Genomic DNA, 23,970 nt, shown 5'->3' with positions numbered 1-23,970 from the left:
GGGAAGGAGCAGTAGAGATCCCCTATGTACCTGGACAATGTTGTTGGAAAGGAGCTGGGGGCTGCTCTTGCAGTACTCTAGTAGGAGCCCCACTCCCTCCAGTCTTGATTCAAAATCCTTGTCTGACAGGAGCCTGTAAAGCTCCTGCAGCTGGTTGGTTTCTTCCGCAGTCTGAAGTGACCTGTGACACACAGCCCGACGGGGTAAGAGGCGTCTGTCAGAGCCACATCTCAAGCTGAAAAATAAAAGGAAGATGTGTAGGACAAGGCAACAACCTCTGTCCGGCCTCATCTCTACCAGAAAGAATTTCCTGAGGAAGAGGCTGGTAAAGCTTGTCGTGTGCTTTGTCAGATAGAATGGAAGTGCTCAGTACCCTCCATCAGAAGGCAGCTCGTCCTGAGGCATCGTTGAACTGCTCTTCCTAGGATTCTTGTGGACCTTGGCAGATGGAGCCTCACATTTACGACCTTCCACTCCCTATAGAAGAAAAACATGAAGCTATAGACTATCAAATTTTAAAGTACTTGCTTAGAACACAAGTAAAAACCAGGATCAAGGCTACCAAGACATGCTTAGGGAAACATGTCGTAGAGAGGGAGAGATGCCAGCGATTCAGGGATGTCTACTCTTTGTTTCAGAAACACAAGGCTGTAGGTGCTACCATAATGGGCAGCAGTAGAAAATCCTGAATTCATTACTCTTGAGCACAAATAGGAATAAAGGAATCTGGTAGGGGACAGGCCTTCTTAAAGGGAACAGTGGAAAAGTATTTGACTCTCTGGAGGTTGGCCCATTGTGTTACGTGTTGATTTGGTTCACACTCACTCTGTTCCTGCAGAGTAAGTGAAAAGGAAGGGTGGCGGGGGGCTGGGCGGATAGTGGTAGGGAAAATGGCAGCGAGCGAGATAGTTTCTTCTGGATGCTGAATTGATGAAGCTACATTAATGGGCAGCAGTAGAAAATCCTGAATTCATTAGTCTTGAGCACAAAGAGGAATTTGGTTCACACTCACTCTCCCTGTTCCTGCAGAGTAAGTCAAAAGGAATGGGGGTGAGGGTTGGGGAAAGTGGAGGCAGGGGAGAGAGTTTCTTCTGGATGCTGAATTGATGAAGCTTCCTCCAGCTCCACAGCACATGACAACACAGCAGGATTGTGATTGCCCTGTGCATCTTTTGTATATTTGCAATTTCTCCTTCCCTTTCCTGTTTGGGGCTGATCTTCAGAATCCACACACATCATTTCTAACCATACTAGTTCCTTCACTGACTGCAGATAAACAGGCTGAGGTGCAACACTTCATTCCCAAGATCAAAACGATTCAGTGGAAGAAGAAATAAGATCGGGTATCTATAATCTCACATGAGTATTCTCACTTCTTGCAGAAAAGAGGCATTTCTCCTGCTAAGTACTTACTTTCTTCTTGATTGTTTCCATGACTTGTTTCAAATCATGTGAGGGGCCAGATTGGTTCAAATACTTGGCAAAATTTTGATGACTCATCAATACATTAAGCATCTGCCGTCCATAATACCTGACACAGGAAAGAGAAAAAGGAATGGCTGCTTTTGCATCTGAGCGTTCCTGTCTCTTCTCCCCTGGCAATAAGTCAGGAAAACGCGCCCATGAAATAAGCTGAGATCTTAAACTCGTCACGTGTAATGCCTATTACCTATTCAGCAAAGAGATACTTAGTTCCACTTACTGCCACTGCCCAGGAAGCCACCCTTCTCTGATGAGGGAGAAACTGGGCTAAATCGCCTCACGCTTGCTATTTACGATTCTGTACTACATGTATGCAGAGGGGCAGCTAGCTGCTTGTGTGTTCTTAGCATCTAGTAATTTAAACTAAGAATCGAAATAGGGGGGATTGGGTTTGGCGCTATGAAATTGTAACTGATCAAGATCGCCACCTTGTGTCCTGATGAGAATCCTGAGCGAGCCTCACCACCGTGTTCACCAGCTCGTCGGTATTAATGTGTTTGCCTGAGAGGAGCTTCTTAGCCCCAATTGTTTCTATCGTCGTCAGGAGGTGTTCAGCCGCACACTTCCGCACCATGACATTGCGGTGCCTGCAAACAAGAGAACAAGCACTGGAACAGAGGGAAAGGGAAAGCCAGGAGCACAGGCTTTGCTCACAGCATGCTCCCTGTCCTAGCTGAGGAGGAGGCATGTGTTCTCGCTGCAGCTTTTGCCACCTGCACAAGATCCTGGCCTCAGATAAATACAAACGTTGGCATTTTACAAAGGAAGGAAAAGGGAGGAATTCCAGCTCCCTGGACTATGTGACAGCTCAGTTCCTTTCATTTCCCTCTGTCTGAGAGGCAATTCTGGGAAAGACAATTCATCCTGACCGGTCAGGGGGCTCCCAGGACACTGACAGAACTGCAGCAGGATTCAGGCTTATCCCACCTGTTTATCTCCACTCTGCTTTTGCAGGGGCAGGGAGCAGGGGCAGCTTCTGCAAGAAGCAGCAAGCTGCTACTGCAGGCCCAAGAGAGCAACCGCCAGCCGGGCGCAAGGCCGGACGTGCCGCTGAGCAAGGCCGAGCCCATGAGCAACGGCCACAGTGCCTCTGGGAATCACATTTAGGAGAAAAAAACCCCACAAGCAGCCGCTTTTTGCCCCTAGACAAGGGAGTGAGGAAATGTAACAAAGTCTGCAGGCACCACAGTCACCGCAGTGGGGTGGGGGGACAGAGGCCCATTGCAGGCGCCAGAGAGAAACCTGCAAATCTGCACAGCCGAGGACAAAAAATGGCGGGAAAAATCCCTGTGGGGCAGGAAGCTGCAGAATATCCAGCCACACAACCAGTTTGAGCTTTGGGAAGAGGTACGTTGCAATGTTTTGCCCTTTTCCAAAGCTGAGGAAAGGGTAGCGGTCGTTTTAGCCACGTTGTCCTTTCCAGAGGGTGGGGAGCCTGTTTGAAACAGGCCCGGCACAAAGATCTGATGGTCAGCACTTGCTTCAGCTATCCCTTGGGTGTCAGCCTGGGAAGCTGCCTGTAAAATGGCTTACCAGGTTAAGGCTAACCTGCAGCAGCACTTTGGAGAGAAAATGGAGCTGCAACGACAGTGGTGGTCAGGCTTCTCTCAGCAGGGGCCCCGCCTGTTGAGCAGGCTGTGCTGCACCTAGCAGGTTCTCCCCCACACGCTCTGTGTGCCAGCAATGAACCTCCTTATTTCTCAAGTTAATGGGATAATGATGCTGGGTTTTAACTTGTGCCTCTGTGCTTAGCACTGCGAAAGATCAAAGGGTGCTCACTGCTGGAACTGCCACTGTCCCTCCTCCCTTTGTGAAAACAAAGGGAGTGAAGTTGACCAGAGAACCTAACCACCGGGTTCACGCATGGTGCAGGAGAAAGGACCCTTCCCGACCAGCATTCCCCTTCTGCCTCCCATCCCTTCCCCACACACACACAAAGGCAAACGATAGCATGAAGAGAAGAACTACTTACTGGATTCCACTCGCCATGAGAGCAGTCATGGCTCGTGCAGGAGTCACATTCTGCACCATGAGCCCCAAGGATCGACTGGCTCCTTTCTGGATGAAATCACTGGAGTCCCCCATCCTCTGGAGCAAGGCCTGACATATCATATCAACGTCATGGTCCATTTTCTTCTTCAAGGTCCTGAAGAGCTCTCCGAGTGTGCCAATTGCAAAGCGAGATACCTTGGACCGCAGGTTGTTCACCTGGGGAAGTCATGAAGGGAAATGTAAGAATCACCCGGTAAAGGTACTCACTTCCCCCCAGGAAAAGGCCAAGGAAGCACAGTAAGAGCAAGCAGAAGAGACCACAGGCACAGAAACACACTTACTCTGATACAAACAACTTCACTTTTACAATACAATTTGAAGGAGACCGAACGCCTAAGCATAAAGTGTGCTGCTCAGCCCATAATGCTTACTGCTTGGATTTTAGGCCCTTTTATGAAGACAAGCAAATTCATTAAAGCAAGGGTTGGGTTTTAAGATCGAGGGACAAGATGCTAAATAGCTCAAAGAGGAGGCAGACAGATGCCCTCCGTGCCAGTCAGGATATCTATATGTACAGACAGATCCTACAGAACAAGTGACATATTGCCATTTTTAGGCCTCATTTTCTTAATAGCTACGAGGCAGACACTGAGTAGAGAAGTAAAGGAAGAAGCACGTGTCTACTCTACGCCCCATGGATGAGGCACAGGGGACACAGTTCAACACATTGTTCTTACCTCTTTGCTAACTGCCAAAGAAACATCACGAAGTCTGGGAAGAAGGACTTCGGAGTGGCGGATAGCCAGGCACCTGATGCTGAAGAGTCCCTTTGCCTTTTGCTCCCTGAAAAGCCATTTCAAGAAAGATTCATTTTTCTCCCCACCCAAGAACTGGGCAGTGAAATGCCCAGGCTGTCAGCTGGCATGTGATACATTCACTGTTTCGCTGGGACTGCAGGCCAGGACTGGGGACCCTTCCCCACTGCGGTCCCTGAGTGTTAACCCAGACTCCCACACTTGCAGCAGTTCTCTGCACCTCACAGGGCACCAAAAAGGAAGGGGGAAGAGAAAAGGGAGAGGGGCCAGACAAAGAGGCTGCACAAGGAGAAGGATTGTGGAAGGGGTTTCACCGTTATCTCAGTGTGAATGGAGCCCTAGTGACTCGATGCTGACCCAGAAATCAAAAGGACAACCAACATGCCTCTGGAATTCTCAGGACTCTACTCTTGTCTGTGTCTACCTTTTTTAAAAAAATTTTCTTCCCTCCTTCAGGGGAAATGACAGGCTGGGCATCTCTGCACCATGGCTTAGTGCATTTCTCAGAAAAAGCAACTCCCTGCAGGCGCTCACTTGCAGGACTCACTTGCAGGAGGACATAGGGAAGCAAATCAAAAGCTTATACTGGGACTGCTTTGGAGTGGTTTCACTAGTTCCTTTTGGACATCTGAGCTGCCTGGCCTCGGAGGCACTAGAAAAAAGCTTCTCATTTACCTGCACACTGACAGGGAGAAAGAGCAAACAAGGTGTTTTCTTACCAGTCATCGCTGCTGAGCCATGTCAGGGCATTGAGCAGCTCCTGCTGTGGTTCAGCAAAGGGTCTGACTTCCCAGGCACTTCCCTCCTCTGCCTCCTCTTCCCAGTCCAGGAAGTCCAGAGCAGTGGCAGGCTGCGACATCCCTGTTAGGACAGGGTCAGGCATCAGCATCGCATACCCCGGGGCAAGGCATCCCACCTGAGGAGCAGCTCCCAGGGCACAGTGTGATGTGTCACCCTCTGAATCTGAGAGTGCCTCTGTTTCCATTTGCTTCAAATGTTCTAGAACGCAGGGAGCTGAGCGCACATACATTTTAGCGTGCTCTTGGGAAAGAAGTTGTTTCTGGGATGAGGCAGTTTGTGCTTCTTGTGCAAGGAGAGAGCTGGTGGTGGGGCTGCAGTGGAGTGGGCTCACCTGAGGAATTGTGCTGGAACTTGCCACGCTGGTGGGTGACAGGGATGCTGGGGAGTGGGCACCTGGTGACACCCTTCCTGGAGGCAGAAAGAGAGCTCTGCTCTTTGCACGCATCGCTCGTGCTGGGGTCACTGCAAACTGCCCCCTTGATAGGTGGTAGGTGAATGCCTGCAGAGACCAAAAAGGACCTTGTAAGTGGAGAGTGGTGGGCAGGGTGGCTGGGGGCTTAGAAAGGGCTTTTTTTAGTCTTTGCTTAGTTTTTAATCAGTTGGAAGCAGCAGTGCTGAGGTACTGACAGGCTGACTCCTGCTCTTACCTTTGAGGGCAGAGTGATTGCAAAGAATGTTTATCAATACAGTGAGAGGTGCTTTATTTTATATATATATATAACATTATATATATATATGTCATATTTTATATGTATATATATATATAATTCCTCCCAGATGGAGCTAGGTCACATCCCTTTGTCATCTCAAACAACTCCCAGTGCACACTAACATGAGAGAGTGACCCCAAAAATCGTTGAATCGTAGAACACTGTGGGTTGGGAGGAGCCTTTAAATGCCATCTAGTCCATCTTCAGCTACATCAGGTTGCTCTGTCTAACCTGACCTCCAACACCTCCAGTGCAGTTATGCTTTCCCTCAGAAAGCATTAGGAAAACTCGGTAGGGCTTTTCTTTCTTTTGCTTTCCAGTTTCAGCGGCTGCACAGGGACAGGATGCGTTTCAACCAACCAACCAAACTTCCACAGTGCCACCCATGGGTCAGGATTCCAATGGTCATATTTTCAAATAAAAGAACGTAAGAAGAAAAGGAGAGACCCCACGACGCAGCCGCTGGCAGCCATTGCCTCCCGTTGAGACTGCACGTCGGCGTGACTCATCGGGGGCGGAGCTTAGCGCGGCAGCGGCAATCGGACTCCATACAAGAGGGGTCTCTGGGAGCGCCAGCGACCCGGAGCGCGGCGAACAGGACGGGCAAACAGGGCGTGGCGCGTCAGTAGGGCGTGGCGCGTCAGTTTGCGCGGCAGTTCGGGCAAGCAGGCAGCGTGAGCCTCCCCTCCTAGCTCAGAGGGGTAATTGAGCGCACCAGCGCAGAGTACAGAGGTTGTGCCTAGGGTTCCCGGTTTCTTCTGTGTCCATACATTTGGACCATGGTGTCTACCAGGCGGAGACCTTCCCTCTCTAAATCTGGGGCAACCCCAATGGGGGATGTGCCTAGGGACGCCTCGGTCCAGGTCACTGGCTGCAGGGAATGTCTGAGTCTCTTGCTGCCAGGGGAAAGAGGCAAGGGCCTCACCTGTGTGAGGTGTGAGCAGGTGGATGACCTCCTCTGCTTAGTTGCCAATCTAGGGGAAGAGCTCGAAAGGCTGAAAGCCACCCGGGAAAGGGAGCGGGATGAGCTCGAAAGGCTGAAAGCCACCCGGGAAAAGGAGCGGGATGAGCTCGAAAGGCTGAAAGCCACCCGGGAAAGGGAGCGGGAAGAGCTCGAAAGGCTGAAAGCCATTCGGGAATGCGAGATGGAGATTGATTGGTGGTGTAGCTCCCTGGCATCCAAGAGGGAAGAGTGCCAGGTAGATTCCACACTACTGAAGGCGGTCCCCCTGCCCAGCCCTAGCCAGGTAAATGGGAGTGTCCCAAACCCTGTGGAGGTCTGGAAGGCAATCCCTACTCGCTGCCGTAGGCACTCCCCCCGCCTACCTACCCCGCTCCCCCAGGTCCCCATATGCAACAGGTTTGGAGCCCTGGAAGTTGAAGAGGAGGTATGTGAGGAGATGAATACAGTCCCTCTACCTCAGAGGAAGCGAAAGCCCAGAGCGAGGCGAGTATCTGCACGCCTTGTGACTGCCTCAGCAAAGCAAGAAGAAAGAAGGGTAGTTGTGGTTGGGGATTCCCTCCTCAGTGGGACGGAGGGCCCCATATGTAGACCAGACCCTACACGTAGGGAGGTGTGCTGCCTTCCTGGAGCCAGGGTCAGGGATATTACCAGAAGGCTCCCAGGGCTGGTGAGTCACTCTGATTATTACCCACTGTTGGTAGTTCAAGCAGGCAGGGATGCAATCACAAAGTGTAGCCTGCGCACTATCAAGAGTGAATTCCGTGACCTAGGGCGCTTTGTTGGGGGGACGGGTGCCCAAATAATATTTTCTTCTATCCCCACTTGTGGGAGGTGGGGTTCAGAGTGGGTCAGGAGAACACATGAATTGAATCAGTGGTTGAAAGGCTGGTGCCTGCACAAGAAGTTTGGGTTTTTTGACCAGGGGATGGTGTACTCTGCTCCGGACATGAGTACTGCTAATGGGGCTCGCCTGTCCCATAGAGGAAAGCGGATCCTAGCTCAGGAGATGGCAGGGCTCATTGATAGGGCTTTAAACTAGTTAGGAAGGGGGAAGGGGATATTACAAAGGCCGCTGGGGTAAGGCAGGTGCTTTGGGAGTCACAGCACGAGTTGATGGAGGAAATAGATAAATGCCAACAACACAATGGCAGACTTGGGGATGTTGCTCCACATGAGAGTAGGGATAAATCTGTGGATTACCCCGTGAACTCCTCAGTGGAGCCGCTTTTGCCCATCCCCTATCGAAAAACTCGCTGTGAGCTATTGGGGATATCTGCATCTGCTGCCCCACTAAAATGCCTTTATACAAACGCACGTAGCATGAGGAACAAACAAGAAGAATTGGAGATCTTTGTGCGGTCACAGGGCCACGATCTCATTGCAATCACTGAGACGTGGTGGGACAGCCTGGATGACTGGCATGCTACCATGGATGGCTACGTGCTTTTTAGGAAAGATAGGCTAGGGAGACGAGGTGGAGGAGTTGCTCTTTATGTTAGAGAGCACCTAGAGTGTATTGACCTCCAGCTGGGTAGGGACGAACCACTTGTCGAGAGCTTGTGGGTAAGAATTAAAAGGCAGGCCAGTATGTGTGATGTAGTCGTGGGCGTGTACTACAGGCCCCCTGAGCAAGAGGAGTGGGTTGACAGTGCATTTTTCAAGCAATTGGAAGTAGCCTCAAGATCGCAGGCGCTGGTCATTATGGGCGATTTCAATTACCCAGATATTTGCTGGGCAAGCAATACGGCCAGTCGTATGCAGTCCAGGCAATTTCTGCGGCATATGGAAGACAACTTCCTGATACAGATGGTGCAGGAACCTACGAGGAGAGGGCGGGTGCTGGACCTTGTTTTCACTAACAAGGATGGGCTCGTTAGGGAGGTGAAGGTCGGGGGCAGCTTAGGACAAAGTGACCATGAAATGATCGAGTTCAAGATCCTGAGTGGAAGAGGCAAGCCAAAAAGTAGGACAGCTACCCTGAATTTTGGAAGAGCTAACTTTGATCTCCTCCGAAATCAAATAGGGGCTATCCCTTGGGCTGCTCTGTTTGAAGGAATGGGAGCCTGCGAGAGCTGGCTAACATTCAAACAGCACTTCTTCCAAGCACAGTATAGGTGCATCCCTTTGAGTAAGAAATCGGGAAGGAGAGGTAGAAGACCTGCGTGGATAAGCAGGGAGCTTTTAAGTAAACTCAAAGGGAAGCAGAAGACCTATAAACTGTGGAAACAGGGTCTGGGATCATGGGATGAATATAAGGATGTTGCCAGGGCCTGCAGGGATGCAACTAGGAGGGCTAAAGCCTGCTTAGAAATTAAGCTGGCAAGGGACATAAAAGATAATAAAAAGAGTTTTTTCAGGTATGTGAATAGTAAAAGGATAACCAGGGATAATGTAGGTCCCTTGTTAAATGAGGCGGGTATCTTGGTAACGGGAGATGATGAGAAGGTGGAGATACTGAATGCCTTCTTTGCCTCGGTCTTTACTCCGAAGGCTTCTCGGGACCCACAGATACCAGATGAAAGTAGCAGTGGTCGGGGAATGAACGGCTCACCTCTAGTTGAGGTAGGGGTAGTCCAGGAGCGACTCAAAGGATTGGATGCACACAAATCCATGGGTCCAGATGGGATACACCCACGTGTGCTGAGAGAACTGGCGGAGGTGATTGCGGAGCCACTCTCTATCATCTTCAATAGGTCCTGGACTACAGGAGAAGTGCCTGAAGATTGGAGAATAGCCAATGTCACTCCAGTCTTTAAAAAAGGCAAGAAGGAGGATCCCAGTAACTACAGGCCAGTCAGCCTCACTTCTGTCCCTGGAAAGGTGATGGAACAGTTTGTTTTGGATGCCATCTCCAAACAACTGGAAGAGAAGAAGGTTATGAGGAGTAGTCAGCATGGATTCACCAAGGGGAAATCGTGCTCGACCAATCTCATAGCCTTCTATGATGTCATCACCAACTGGGTGGATGGAGGGAGAGCAGTGGATGTCGTCTACCTTGACTTTAGCAAAGCTTTCGATACTGTCTCCCACGACATCCTGATAGAGAAGCTGAGGGAACAAGGGTTAGATGAGTGGACAGTGAGGTGGGTCGAGAACTGGCTGTCAGACCGGGCTCAGAGGGTCGTGATCAGTGGAGTAGAATCTGAATGGAGGCCTGTGACTAGCGGTGTTCCCCAGGGCTCGGTGTTGGGTCCAGTCCTGTTTAATATCTTCATTGACGATCTTGATGAGGGTATAGCATCCACCCTCAGCAAGTACGCCGATGATACAAAGCTGGGAGGATTGGCTGACATGCAGGAACACTGCGCTGCCATCCAGCGAGACCTTGACAGGCTGGAGAGCGGGGCTGGGAGAAACCAGATGAGGTTCAACAAGAGCAAGTGTAAAGTCTTGCACCTGGGGAGGAACAACCGACTGTATCAGTACAGGCTGGGGGATGACCTGCTGGAAAGGAGCTCTGTGGAGAAGGACCTGGGGGTCCTGGTTGATGACAGGTTGGCTATGAGCCAGCAGTGCGCACTGGTGGCGAAGAGAGCCAATGGGATCCTGGGATGCATCAGGAAGAGTATGTCCAGCAGGTCGAAGGAAGTGATCCTCCCCCTCTACTCTGCGTTGGTCAGGCCCCACCTGGAGTACTGTGTCCAGTTCTGGGCTCCATGGTATAAAAAAGACAGGGATCTCCTGGAGAGAGTCCAGAGAAGGGCCACGAAGATGATTAGGGGCCTGGAACATCTCCCTTATGAGGAAAGGCTGAGTAAGCTGGGTCTGTTCAGCCTTGAGAAAAGAAGGCTTAGGGGAGACCTAATTAGTGTTTATAAATATCTTAGACTTGGGACGCAGGGGGATTTGGCCAGCCCCTTTTCAGTGGTCTGTGGGGACAGGACTAGGGGCAATGGCTGTAAGCTGGAGCATAGGAAGTTCCGCACCAACATGCGGAAGAACTTTTTCACAGTGCGGGTGACGGAGCAGTGGAATAGGCTGCCCAGGGAGGTGGTTGAGTCTCCTTCTCTGGAGATATTCAAGTCTCGTCTGGATGCCTATCTGTGTAATATGAGATAGGGAGCCTGCTTTGGCAGGGGGGTTGGACCCGATGATCTCTTGAGGTCCCTTCCAACCCCTAAGATTCTGTGATTCTGTGATTCTGTGATTTTGGGACAGCCACTCCCTGTACCTACCACCAGGTTGAAGGGTCTTCTCTTCATTTCTCCTGCCTGATCTTGGCCTTAAGAAAATGAAGGATAAAAGAATATGTGAGGAGAGAGAAAGAGAAGTGGGGTACAGCATTCAAGGAGCTAACCTCTCTTAGCATGGCCATTCTGATGAAGGAGGGGATGCAACCCATAAAACCAACACTATACGAGGCGGATTAATTGCCTTTACACTTCCAGTTGTTGATTGCTCACCAAGCTCTAGCTGAAACACAGGAGTCATTTTTCACTTTGGGCCTTACCTATCCAATTCTGCTCTCTCTCCTTTTGCAGCCAAGCGCCTCACGCTGTTACATACATCCCCTCTGAAGCAGCAAGAGATGGGAAGGCAGTCTGGAGTCTGCACTGAGGGCGACTACCTTTATGCTGCTCCACAAGCCTCCCTTTGTCTGCCCACGCCTTAAACTGATGACAGTATCTTGTTCCACGTGGTAGTACCACTGCTGTCTCCCGAGAGTAATACTACAGCTCGCTGCTCTTTCACAAAGAAAAAGGGGTTTTGGAGTCCAGTGAGGACCTGCTTTTAAGGTACTCTTAAATCCTGCCTCCTCCTGCCCACCACCAGCCCTGATCTGAAGAGCGTTTGAGGCGGGTTTTGACATCGTGCTGGATCCACAGAGATACACAAAATGGTGCATGCAGAGAAGTTTCCCTAAAGATACTGGAGAGCTGACTGTGGAAAATAAGCGCGAGGTGAACGGCTTCTTGGAGGATCAGGCGCTTGGACTTACCACATCTTCAGGGTCTCTTGGCAAGGCAGGTGCTGAGCCCTGTGGAGAGGCACTGCAGTGCTGCCAGGAGCCCTGTCAGATGGACCTGGTGACACAGGGATAGCGGAGAGCAAAGGCGGCAACTTCTCCCAAGGCCCACTTCTGCAGCACAGCAGAGATGCCTGGAAAGACCAGAACACAGCGCTCAGCCTGAGCATCCAGCCTGCCCCCTTCGACTCCCACCTGGCATCTATCTGGCAGGCTCCTTACCCTACTGCTCTGTGTAAGGACCCTCTGCCTGATGAAATCACTTCAGGCTCCCCATGCCATTGCTAGGAAGGGGGGTGGAGGGAGCAGGGTGTGACGTGCACCCTTCCTTACTATCCCAACATCCTTGTCACAGACAGAGAGCCAGATCAGGACCAGAATTGCCCCTTCCCATCACTCGCTCCTGGGCAGATCCATCGAAGAGAATGAAGGGGGGTCTCTGAAACCTAGAAACAGTACTAGAGAGAACTGTGCAGGGGGACGTGGCTCTAGAACTCAAGCAGCGCACTGTCCCGCTGAGCCCTTCCTTGGCTCACTCAGTGACTTCCCAGGGATTGCACCACAAGTGCTCCATCCCCAGCCCACGAACTCAGAGGCTCCATCACCCGGGTTGTGAATATGGACTGAGAAGAAGCTGCAGGTGAGGTCGAAGGGAAGAGCTGAGTTAGCTGACCTCGCGCCTTTACAATCAACCCATCTGATGAGCCGGGCACTCAAGATTCTTCAATCAGTCAAGGAAGCTCAGCTTGTTTGTATCCTTCATAAAGCCAACCTACTCTGACACAGAGCCAGCACATGAGGACCAGCCTCCAAGAACCATTTCTCTCTGAAATCAAGGTGCTTTTTACATTTGGCTGGGCCATCAGTGCATATTCCAGCCCTTCCCATCCTTACCTCCTTCTTCAGGGATCCAACAACTGCCACAAAACTGCAAGTCTGAGTCAGTGCTTCCGCCGCGCAGAGCTGTGTATCTGGGTTGGAAGTTGGGAATGCTCCCACGGTAGACAGCAACTGGCGCGTGGTACTTGTCTTCCAAATGAGGACAGCACAAATTGCTGAAATCTGCGGGATCTGATACCAAGAGGTGAAAACACACTCCTCTCCTCACCACCGCAAAGAGGAAGACTGAGACACCAGTGGTGCCCTGGGGCTCTAAGCCCTAGCCTTACGTGACCTCACAGTACTACAGCACAACCACAACATACTCAAATTTGCATGTGTGTTGCTAGTTGCCCATCCACAACCACAAGATTTCTTTCCTCTCCTTTCATTGGATGTATTGGGTTGCAAGGGACTTTTTAAGTGAGCAGGGACATCTGCACTAGATCCGGTCACTCATAGCCCTACCAAGCCTGACCTTGAGTATCTCCAGGGATGGACCCTTCAGTAGTTGAGGACAGCCGCTCAGTTATTGCTGTAGAACAAATCAGTCCACGGCAGGTGGCAAAAATACCAGATAAAAGATACGCTCTTGGATCAATCTCTCTCTGCCGTAAGCATGGGGAGATCCTAACCATGCCAGTGAGGTGTGTGGTCACCTTCCTGTCACTGCTGCGCACAATAGAGCTAAAGCAATGCACTCTGCTCTCAGAGGAGAGCAGGTACACGCAGCTCTCCCACTGGCACTAGAAATACCAACACCAGCTCCACCATGCTTGTCTCCATGGGCTGCAGGGCAATCTGTCTCCTCAGTGCTTGTAGTGTCTCTGCCCTCCTCCTCACTCACCTTGGTGCCTGCACGGTTGCTTACATCTTCTCACTCCCTTCGGCTGGTGTTTTCTCTCTCTTGGGCCTGCAGAGAGCTTCTAGCTGCTTCTTGCAGAAGCCACCCCTGCAGCCCCCCTTCTCCACCAGAACCCAGCCACACAAAACTACAACATCTGGTAAAACAGATCTCAGGTGGTAGCAAACTGCAGGTCATGATGAAGTGACATGCTTCAAGATCTGATGTTTAACCTCAGCACCCTCTGACATTCTGAGCGATTGAGCCTTAGCATTTGGGTGCACACACACACACTTTGTGCAGCTCCATCCTGCCCACAAAACAACTATATGGTCCCACGCTGCTCCTGTTAAGCTGTTTGAAAACTTTCTCGAGCTGGGAAACTCAAATGATCCAGCAGATCTGCAAGGACTACGACTTCCACCAGGCTCTGCAAGATCCCCAGACACCAGCGTTCCAGAGCCAGGTCCCAAGATCATGCAATCTAGAGAGATGAGTCCCTGAGTGCGCCCTGCTACCAAAAAGCAGGAGTTAAAAACAAGCAAGCAAACAATCCCTGCTAAAAAAAGCTTCAGAAGGTTTAGATCAGGCTGCTCGGTTCTCACCTCTTAGTGTAGGGATGCACCAACACCTGCTGCTTTCAGCCCTCCCTCTCTTCTCTCATCACTTCTCCCTTCTGTATGGTGAGGGACTGGCATGTGCCTCCCTCCCTCTGTTCCTTGAATCTCAGGGTCAGAAGTGCTTTCTCGGTCCCCATGTAAGGCAAACCCTTCATTTCTCACAACATGGGCACGAAAACCATTTCTTTTCTATTTTTCCAATATCCCCTTTCCTATGAGGCCACAGCTTACCTCTCCACAGCTTCTGTAGGACACCTTCTGCCCACTTACTGCCCGGCACCCCATATGTCCCCCTGAAACCCGCTGCCCTGAGCCCCTCTCCTTCACCTCTCCAGGGCTGCCCCAAAGCACTGGGAGGCAATCCAATGGCACTGGTCACCGCGCCTCACCAGTCCCTTGCATAGGGTGAGGGACACAAGGGACAACAGGCAAGAGACATCTCCTGAAATGGGAAGAGAAATTCAGCTCCAGGGAGGGGGTGATTTCTCCTGTCATGAGACTGGGACTCTGAGCTTGGCCAGGACATCTCAGGTATCTGCCAGTGCACCCGCAGCTCCCAGAGACTTGGAAAGGGCCCACCTGGCAGGTCTCTGCTTCTTGTCTGGCTCAAGAAGCCGCCTAATCCTTTACTTCCAGCGCTTCCAAAACCCATCTCTTACTTCACGGGCAAATGTGTGTCAGTATAAACATGTAGGTGTGTTTGCATGTCTCTTGCTTTCTCAGTCTGCATTCAAATACAGGCTTTTCATTTTCACAGTTACAAATTGCGTTTACGCACGGGTTTTATTTCTTTGGTGTCTCTGCAGCTTCTTCAGGAAGAGGAACTCAAGGTACAAAACTTTTGGAAAATATTAGCCTTTTAATGACTACAAATATTAAATACTATCCTTATAAAATATCTCAAATCAAAAGCTATAAACTCTTGGATAAATTCTGTTCCTCAGGCAGGCAGAATAAAACCAACGCCGCTGCCAGCACATCCACCGTTGCCTTCACGTCTCCCTCTCCACACCTCTGTGCCGCTGCTTGAGCACTCCAAGCCTTTGCTCAGCATTCAGCTCTTAAGATGTCAGTGAGGCTTTTTGCCACATGCTGAGGTTGGCTGGCAGCGCACTCCTGCAGCTCGGAGCCCATCAGCTGGTAGAGGGCCACTGCAAGCTTGGTCACCACAGCCTTGATGTTGCCACTCCGCACAGGCAGGACGCTTCTTCCCAAGAGGAACCAGAGAGTGGGCAGGCCGTAGAGCTTGGCAGCTTGGGGTCTCCGGGGATAAACCCATGTCACAAGCTCTGTCGGGCAAGAAAGAAAAGCTTCTTAACAACCTTAAAGCAAACAACAGTATTATACCCCACTTCAGAACAGACAAACCCCTGCCAAATACATTTTGGTATATGCCTTCTGCAGGAGGGACACGCTTTATCAGCTGTTCCACTATGACAAGGCATTCCCTCTAAATAGTCCCTCCAACACTTCTTGACTCAGAAGGGGAGAGCAGCTGCAGCAGGTGATACCTGAGATGTGTGCTGTGACGTCGAGCAGAGCTTGGCCACTGAGCGACCGCACTCGTTGGGCCAGGGCTTGCAGCATCAGCGTGTTATCTGAAAGAGAAACAGTCATTTCTGCTCACTCTTCTGAGGTTCTAAGGCACCAAATATAAAGAGGGGGGAAGGGAGGGCAAGGGTAACGGCACTTTCTACAATAAAATTCTTCCGGTTTCTGAGTCCTTTTCTTCTGGTTTTTTCAAGCTTACTTTGAGGATTATGAAATTAAAAAAGAAAATTTCTCCTTTCACATTTGTCAATCCAAACCTGAGTGCTCTACAAGCAGCTGTGTTAAACATTGCACATCAGAGCCCTCACAATTGAAATCACATGTAAGCAGTGAAGAGCTTGAACCTCCTGGAGCTTTGCAGAAGCAACCTTCTCTCTCCTCAAAGGACAAGGGTGAGAAAGCTGACACGTCCCCATGTCCATAACTGTTGCCTGCATTGGTCTGCAAGAGTCCAGCCTCACCAGTTTGATCAGCCAAGCAAAGTTTTCCTTGCAGCATCAGAACTTTTTTCACAGACAGCACAAGCTATCAGCAGACTCGGGGTTGAGTTGGCTCCGAGGCAGAGGAGTCAGAGCTCAGCCTTACCTAGGTGAGCAATGCATGCTTCCAGCACCTTCGTGGCTGCAGCATAAATCCCCGACTGCTTTGAGTTCAGGTTCTCAGTGACCGCTAGCACCAGGGAGACCAGCACTGGGTGTAAGGCATCTCTGAGCATGGGTATCATCAAAGCCAGGACCTCTAGTGCCTGCTGGTTCACTTTTTTGTTGCAATCCCGAAGTCTCAGGCCAAACACATCAAAAATCTGTTCAGAAAACAAAGAAGATGAAAGCTGGATTCAAATGTCTTTCTTTCAAGAAGGGATGTAGAAACAAGTACCCAGCAAGATAACCGGGTAACTCAATCCTTCCTGTCAGGGCAGCACTTGCTAGCACAATGTCACTGCTTTCCCGGGGGCTACTAAGGGCTGGGAAGGGCCTTAAGGGGGAAGGAGCAGTAGAGATCCCCTATGTACCTGGACAATGTTGTTGGAAAGGAGCTGGGGGCTGCTCTTGCAGTACTCTAGTAGGAGCCCCACTCCCTCCAGTCTTGATTCAAAATCCTTGTCTGACAGGAGCCTGTAAAGCTCCTGCAGCTGGTTGGTTTCTTCCGCAGTCTGAAGTGACCTGTGACACACAGCCCGACGGGGTAAGAGGCGTCTGTCAGAGCCACATCTCAAGCTGAAAAATAAAAGGAAGATGTGTAGGACAAGGCAACAACCTCTGTCCTGCCTCATCTCTACCAGAAAGAATGTCCTGAGGAAGAGGCTGGTAAAGCTTGTCGTGTGCTTTGTCAGATAGAATGGAAGTGCTCAGTACCCTCCATCAGAAGGCAGCTCGTCCTGAGGCATCGTTGAACTGCTCTTCCTAGGATTCTTGTGGACCTTGGCAGATGGAGCCTCACATTTACGACCTTCCACTCCCTATAGAAGAAAAACATGAAGCTATAGACTATCAAATTTTAAAGTACTTGCTTAGAACACAAGTAAAAACCAGGATCAAGGCTACCAAGACATGCTTAGGGAAACATGTCGTAGAGAGGGAGAGATGCCAGCGATTCAGGGATGTCTACTCTTTGTTTCAGAAACACAAGGCTGTAGGTGCTACCATAATGGGCAGCAGTAGAAAATCCTGAATTCATTACTCTTGAGCACAAATAGGAATAAAGGAATCTGGTAGGGGACAGGCCTTCTTAAAGGGAACAGTGGGAAAGTATTTGACTCTCTGGAGGTTGGCCCATTGTGTTACGTGTTGATTTGGTTCACACGCACTCTGTTCCTGCAGAGTAAGTGAAAAGGAAGGGTGGCGGGGGGCTGGGCGGATAGTGGTAGGGAAAATGGCAGCGGGCGAGATAGTTTCTTCTGGATGCTGAATTGATGAAGCTACATTAATGGGCAGCAGTAGAAAATCCTGAATTCATTAGTCTTGAGCACAAAGAGGAATTTGGTTCACACTCACTCTCCCTGTTCCTGCAGAGTAAGTCAAAAGGAATGGGGGTGAGGGTTGGGGAAAGTGGAGGCAGGGGAGAGAGTTTCTTCTGGATGCTGAATTGATGAAGCTTCCTCCAGCTCCACAGCACATGACAACACAGCAGGATTGTGATTGCCCTGTGCATCTTTTGTATATTTGCAATTTCTCCTTCCCTTTCCTGTTTGGGGCTGATCTTCAGAATCCACACACATCATTTCTAACCATACTAGTTCCTTCACTGTCTGCAGATAAACAGGCTGAGGTGCAACACTTCATTCCCAAGATCAAAACGATTCAGTGGAAGAAGAAATAAGATCGGGTATCTATAATCTCACATGAGTATTCTCACTTCTTGCAGAAAAGAGGCATTTCTCCTGCCAAGTACTTACTTTCTTCTTGATTGTTTCCATGACTTGTTTCAAATCATGTGAGGGGCCAGACTGGTTCAAATACTTGGCAAAATTTTGATGACTCATCAATACATTAAGCATCTGCCGTCCATAATACCTGACACAGGAAAGAGAAAAAGGAATGGCTGCTTTTGCATCTGAGCGTTCCTCTCTCTTCTCCCCTGGCAATAAGCCAGGAAAACGCGCCCATGAAATAAGCTGAGATCTTAAACTCGTCACGTGTAATGCCTATTACCTATTCAGCAAAGAGATACTTAGTTCCACTTACTGCCACTGCCCGGGAAGCCACCCTTCTCTGGCTGAGGGAGAAACTGGGCTAAATCGCCTCACGCTTGCTATTTACGATTCTGTACTACATGTATGCAGAGGGGCAGCTAGCTGCTTGTGTGTTCTTAGCATCTAGTAATTTAAACTAAGAATCGAAATAGGGGGGATTGGGTTTGGCGCTATGAAATTGTAACTGATCAAGATCGCCACCTTGTGTCCTGATGAGAATCCTGAGCGAGCCTCACCACCGTGTTCACCAGCTCGTCGGTATTAATGTGTTTGCCTGAGAGGAGCTTCTTAGCCCCGATTGTTTCTATCGTCGTCAGGAGGTGTTCAGCCGCACACTTCCGCACCATGACATTGCGGTGCCTGCAAACAAGAGAACAAGCACTGGAACAGAGGGAAAGGGAAAGCCAGGAGCACAGGCTTTGCTCACAGCATGCTCCCTGTCCTAGCTGAGGAGGAGGCATGTGTTCTCGCTGCAGCTTTTGCCACCTGCACAAGATCCTGGCCTCAGATAAATACAAACGTTGGCATTTTACAAAGGAAGGAAAAGGGAGGAATTCCAGCTCCCTGGACTATGTGACAGCTCAGTTCCTTTCATTTCCCTCTGTCTGAGAGGCAATTCTGGGAAAGACAATTCATCCTGACCGGTCAGGGGGCTCCCAGGACACTGACAGAACTGCAGCAGGATTCAGCCTTATCCCACCTGTTTATCTCCACTCTGCTTTTGCAGGGGCAGGGAGCAGGGGCAGCTTCTGCAAGAAGCAGCAAGCTGCTACTGCAGGCCCAAGAGAGCAACCGCCAGCCGGGCGCAAGGCCGGACGTGCCGCTGAGCAAGGCCGAGCCCATGAACAACGGCCACAGTGCCTCTGGGAATCACATTTAGGAGAAAAAAACCCCACAAGCAGCAGCTTTTTGCCCCCAGAGAAGTGAGTGAGAAAACGTAACAAAGTCTGCAGGCACCACAGTCACCGCAGAGGGGTGGGGAGGCCCATTGCAGGCGCCAGAGAGAAACCTGCAAATCTGCACAGCCGAGGACAAAAAATGGCGGGAAAAATCCCTGTGGGGCAGGAAGCTGCAGAATATCCAGCCATGCAACCGCTTTGAGCTTTGGCAAGAGGTACATTGCAATGTTTTGCCCTTTTCCAAAGCTGAGGAAAGGGTAGCAGTTGTTTTAGCCACGTTGTCCTTTCCAGAGGGTGGGGAGCCTGTTTGAAACAGGCCCGGCACAAAGATCTGATGGTCAGCACTTGCTTCAGCTATCCCTTGGGTGTCAGCCTGGGAAGCTGCCTGTAAAATGGCTTACCAGGTTAAGGCTAACCTGCAGCAGCACTTTGGAGAGAAAATGGAGCTGGAACGACAGTGGTGGTCAGGCTTCTCTCAGCAGGGGCCCCGCCTGTTGAGCAGGCTGTGCTGCACCTAGCAGGTTCTCCCCCACACGCTCTGTGTGCCAGCAATGAACCTCCTTATTTCTCAAGTTAATGGGATAATGATGCTGGGTTTTAACTTGTGCCTCTGTGCTTAGCACTGCGAAAGATCAAAGGGTGCTCACTGCTGGAACTGCCACTGTCCCTCCTCCCTTTGTGAAAACAAAGGGAGTGAAGTTGACCAGAGAACCTAACCACCGGGTTCACGCATGGTGCAGGAGAAAGGACCCTTCCCGACCAGCATTCCCCTTCTGCCTCCCATCCCTTCCCCACACACACACAAAGGCAAACGATAGCATGAAGAGAAGAACTACTTACTGGATTCCACTCGCCATGAGAGCAGTCATGGCTCGTGCAGGAGTCACATTCTGCACCATGAGCCCCAAGGATCGACTGGCTCCTTTCTGGATGAAATCACTGGAGTCCCCCATCCTCTGGAGCAAGGCCTGACATATCATATCAACGTCATGGTCCATTTTCTTCTTCAAGGTCCTGAAGAGCTCTCCGAGTGTGCCAATTGCAAAGCGAGATACCTTGGACCGCAGGTTGTTCGCCTGGGGAAGTCATGAAGGGAAATGTAAGAATCACCCGGTAAAGATACTCACTTCCCCCCAGGAAAAGGCCAAGGAAGCACAGTAAGAGCAAGCAGAAGAGACCACAGGCACAGAAACACACTTACTCTGACACAAACAACTTCACTTTTACAATACAATTTGAAGGAGACTGAACGCCTAAGCACAAAGTGTGCTGCTCAGCCCATAATGCTTACTGCTTGGATTTTAGGCCCTTTTATGAAGACAAGCAGATTCATTAAAGCAAGGGTTGGGTTTTAAGATCGAGGGACAAGATGCTAAATAGCTCAAAGAGGAGGCAGACAGATGCCCTCCGTGCCAGTCAGGATATCTATATGTACAGACAGATCCTACAGAACAAGTGACATATTGCCATTTTTAGGCCTCATTTTCTTAATAGCTACGAGGCAGACACTGAGTAGAGAAGTAAAGGAAGAAGCACGTGTCTACTCTACGCCCCATGGATGAGGCACAGGGGACACAGTTCAACACATTGTTCTTACCTCTTTGCTAACTGCCAAAGAAACATCACGAAGTCTGGGAAGAAGGACTTCGGAGTGGCGGATAGCCAGGCACCTGATGCTGAAGAGTCCCTTTGCCTTTTGCTCCCTGAAAAGCCATTTCAAGAAAGATTCATTTTTCTCCCCACCCAAGAACTGGGCAGTGAAATGCCCAGGCTGTCAGCTGGCATGTGATACATTCACTGTTTCGCTGGAACTGCAGGCCAGGACTGGGGACCCTTCCCCACTGCGGTCCCTGAGTGTTAACCCAGACTCCCACACTTGCAGCAGTTCTCTGCACCTCACAGGGCACCAAAAAGGAAGGGGGAAGAGAAAAGGGAGAGGGGCCAGACAAAGAGGCTGCACAAGGAGAAGGATTGTGGAAGGGGTTTCACCGTTATCTCAGTGTGAATGGAGCCCTAGTGACTCGATGCTGACCCAGAAATCAAAAGGACAAACAACATGCCTCTGGAATTCTCAGGACTCTACTCTTGTCTGTGTCTACCTTTTTTAAAAAAATTTTCTTCCCTCCTTCAGGGGAAATGACAGGCTGGGCATCTCTGCACCATGGCTTAGTGCATTTCTCAGAAAAAGCAACTCCCTGCAGGCGCTCACTTGCAGGACTCACTTGCAGGAGGACATAGGGAAGCAAATCAAAGGCTTATACTGGGACTGCTTTGGAGTGGTTGCACTAGTTCCTTTTGGACATCTGAGCTGCCTGGCCTCGGAGGCACTAGAAAAAAGCTTCTCATTTATCTGCACACTGACAGGGAGAAAGAGCAAACAAGGTGTTTTCTTACCAGTCATCGCTGCTGAGCCATGTCAGGGCATTGAGCAGCTCCTGCTGTGGTTCAGCAAAGGGTCTGACTTCCCAGGCACTTCCCTCCTCTGCCTCCTCTTCCCAGTCCAGGAAGTCCAGAGCAGTGGCAGGCTGCGACATCCCTGTTAGGACAGGGTCAGGCATCAGCATCGCATACCCCGGGGCAAGGCATCCCACCTGAGGAGCAGCTCCCAGGGCACAGTGTGATGTGTCACCCTCTGAATCTGAGAGTGCCTCTGTTTCCATTTGCTTCAAATGTTCTAGAACGCAGGGAGCTGAGTGCACATACATTTTAGCGTGCTCTTGGGAAAGAAGTTGTTTCTGGAATGAGGCAGTTTGTGCTTCTTGTGCAAGGAGAGAGCTGGTGGTGGGGCTGCAGTGGAGTGGGCTCACCTGAGGAATTGTGCTGGAACTTGCCACGCTGGTGGGTGACAGGGATGCTGGGGAGTGGGCACCTGGTGACACCCTTCCTGGAGGCAGAAAGAGAGCTCTGCTCTTTGCACGCATCGCTCGTGCTGGGGTCACTGCAAACTGCCCCCTTGATAGGTGGTAGGTGAATGCCTGCAGAGACCAAAAAGGACCTTGTAAGTGGAGAGTGGTGGGCCGGGTGGCTGGGGGCTTAGAAAGGGCTTTTTTTAGTCTTTGCTTAGTTTTTAATCAGTTGGAAGCAGCAGTGCTGAGGTACTGACAGGCTGACTCCTGCTCTTACCTTTGAGGGCAGAGTGATTGAAAAGAATGTTTATCAATACAGTGAGAGGTGCTTTATTTTATATATATATATAACATTATATATATATATGTCATATTTTATATGTATATATATATAATTCCTCCCAGATGGAGCTAGGTCACATCCCTTTGTCATCTCAAACAACTCCCAGTGCACACTAACATGAGAGAGTGACCCCAAAAATCGTTGAATCGTAGAACACTGTGGGTTGGGAGGAGCCTTTAAATGCCATCTAGTCCATCTTCAGCTACATCAGGTTGCTCTGTCTAACCTGACCTCCAACACCTCCAGTGCAGTTATGCTTTCCCTCAGAAAGCATTAGGAAAACTCGGTAGGGCTTTTCTTTCTTTTGCTTTCCAGTTTCAGCGGCTGCACAGGGACAGGATGCGTTTCAACCAACCAACCAAACTTCCACAGTGCCACCCATGGGTCAGGATTCCAATGGTCATTTTGGGACAGCCACTCCCTGTACCTACCACCAGGTTGAAGGGTCTTCTCTTCATTTCTCCTGCCTGATCTTGGCCTTAAGAAAATGAAGGATAAAAGAATATGTGAGGAGAGAGAAAGAGAAGCGGGGTACAGCATTCAAGGAGCTAACCTCTCTTAGCATGGCCATTCTGATGAAGGAGGGGATGCAACCCATAAAACCAACACTATACGAGGCGGATTAATTGCCTTTACACTTCCAGTTGTTGATTGCTCACCAAGCTCTAGCTGAAACACAGGAGTCATTTTTCACTTTGGGCCTTACCTATCCAATTCTGCTCTCTCTCCTTTTGCAGCCAAGCGCCTCACGCTGTTACATACATCCCCTCTGAAGCAGCAAGAGATGGGAAGGCAGTCCGGAGTCTGCACTGAGGGCGACTACCTTTATGCTGCTCCACAAGCCTCCCTTTGTCTGCCCACGCCTTAAACTGATGACAGTATCTTGTTCCACGTGGTAGTACCACTGCTGTCTCCCGAGAGTAATACTACAGCTCGCTGCTCTTTCACAAAGAAAAAGGGGTTTTGGAGTCCAGTGAGGACCTGCTTTTAAGGTACTCTTAAATCCTGCCTCCTCCTGCCCACCACCAGCCCTGATCTGAAGAGCGTTTGAGGCGGGTTTTGACATCGTGCTGGATCCACAGAGATACACAAAATGGTGCATACAGAGAAGTTTCCCTAAAGATACTGGAGAGCTGACTGTGGAAAATAAGCGCGAGGTGAACGGCTTCTTGGAGGATCAGGCGCTTGGACTTACCACATCTTCAGGGTCTCTTGGCAAGGCAGGTGCTGAGCCCTGTGGGGAGGGACTGCAGTGCTGCCAGGAGCCCCGTCAGATGGACCTGGTGACACAGGGATAGCGGAGAGCAAAGGCGGCAACTTCTCCCAAGGCCCACTTCTGGGTCTGACTTCCCAGGCACTTCCCTCGTCTGCCTCCTCTTCCCAGTCCAGGAAGTCCAGAGCAGTGGCAGGCTGCGACATCCCTGTTAGGACAGGGTCAGGCATCAGCATCGCATACCCCGGGGCAAGGCATCCCACCTGAGGAGCAGCTCCCAGGGCACAGTGTGATGTGTCACCCTCTGAATCTGAGAGTGCCTCTGTTTCCATTTGCTTCAAATGTTCTAGAAC

General features: G+C 50.4%; 1 protein-coding gene across 1 annotated transcript; it reads right to left on the bottom strand.

The window, feature by feature from the left end:
- Window positions 1–6,321: 6,321 nt before the first annotated feature.
- On the bottom strand, window positions 6,322–23,823 carry LOC311189459 (TOG array regulator of axonemal microtubules protein 2-like; the record flags this gene model as incomplete). The annotated part of the gene is made up of 14 exons (XM_084261123.1): window positions 6,322–6,488; window positions 7,131–7,170; window positions 15,160–15,362; window positions 15,585–15,671; window positions 16,210–16,426; window positions 16,637–16,787; window positions 16,980–17,083; window positions 18,020–18,137; window positions 18,518–18,676; window positions 20,056–20,291; window positions 20,813–20,918; window positions 21,610–21,751; window positions 22,023–22,190; window positions 23,739–23,823. 14 exons carry the CDS (start codon window positions 23,821–23,823, stop codon window positions 6,322–6,324), a joined length of 1,983 nt encoding a protein of 660 aa, XP_084117249.1.
- Between the last annotated feature and the right edge of the window lie 147 nt (window positions 23,824–23,970).

Source organism: Gallinula chloropus, assembly GCF_964237585.1.
Source record: "Gallinula chloropus genome assembly, chromosome: 3".
In the NCBI taxonomy this organism is placed as follows: Eukaryota; Metazoa; Chordata; class Aves; order Gruiformes; family Rallidae; genus Gallinula; species Gallinula chloropus.
This window is presented reverse-complemented; position numbering and strand designations above follow the sequence as displayed.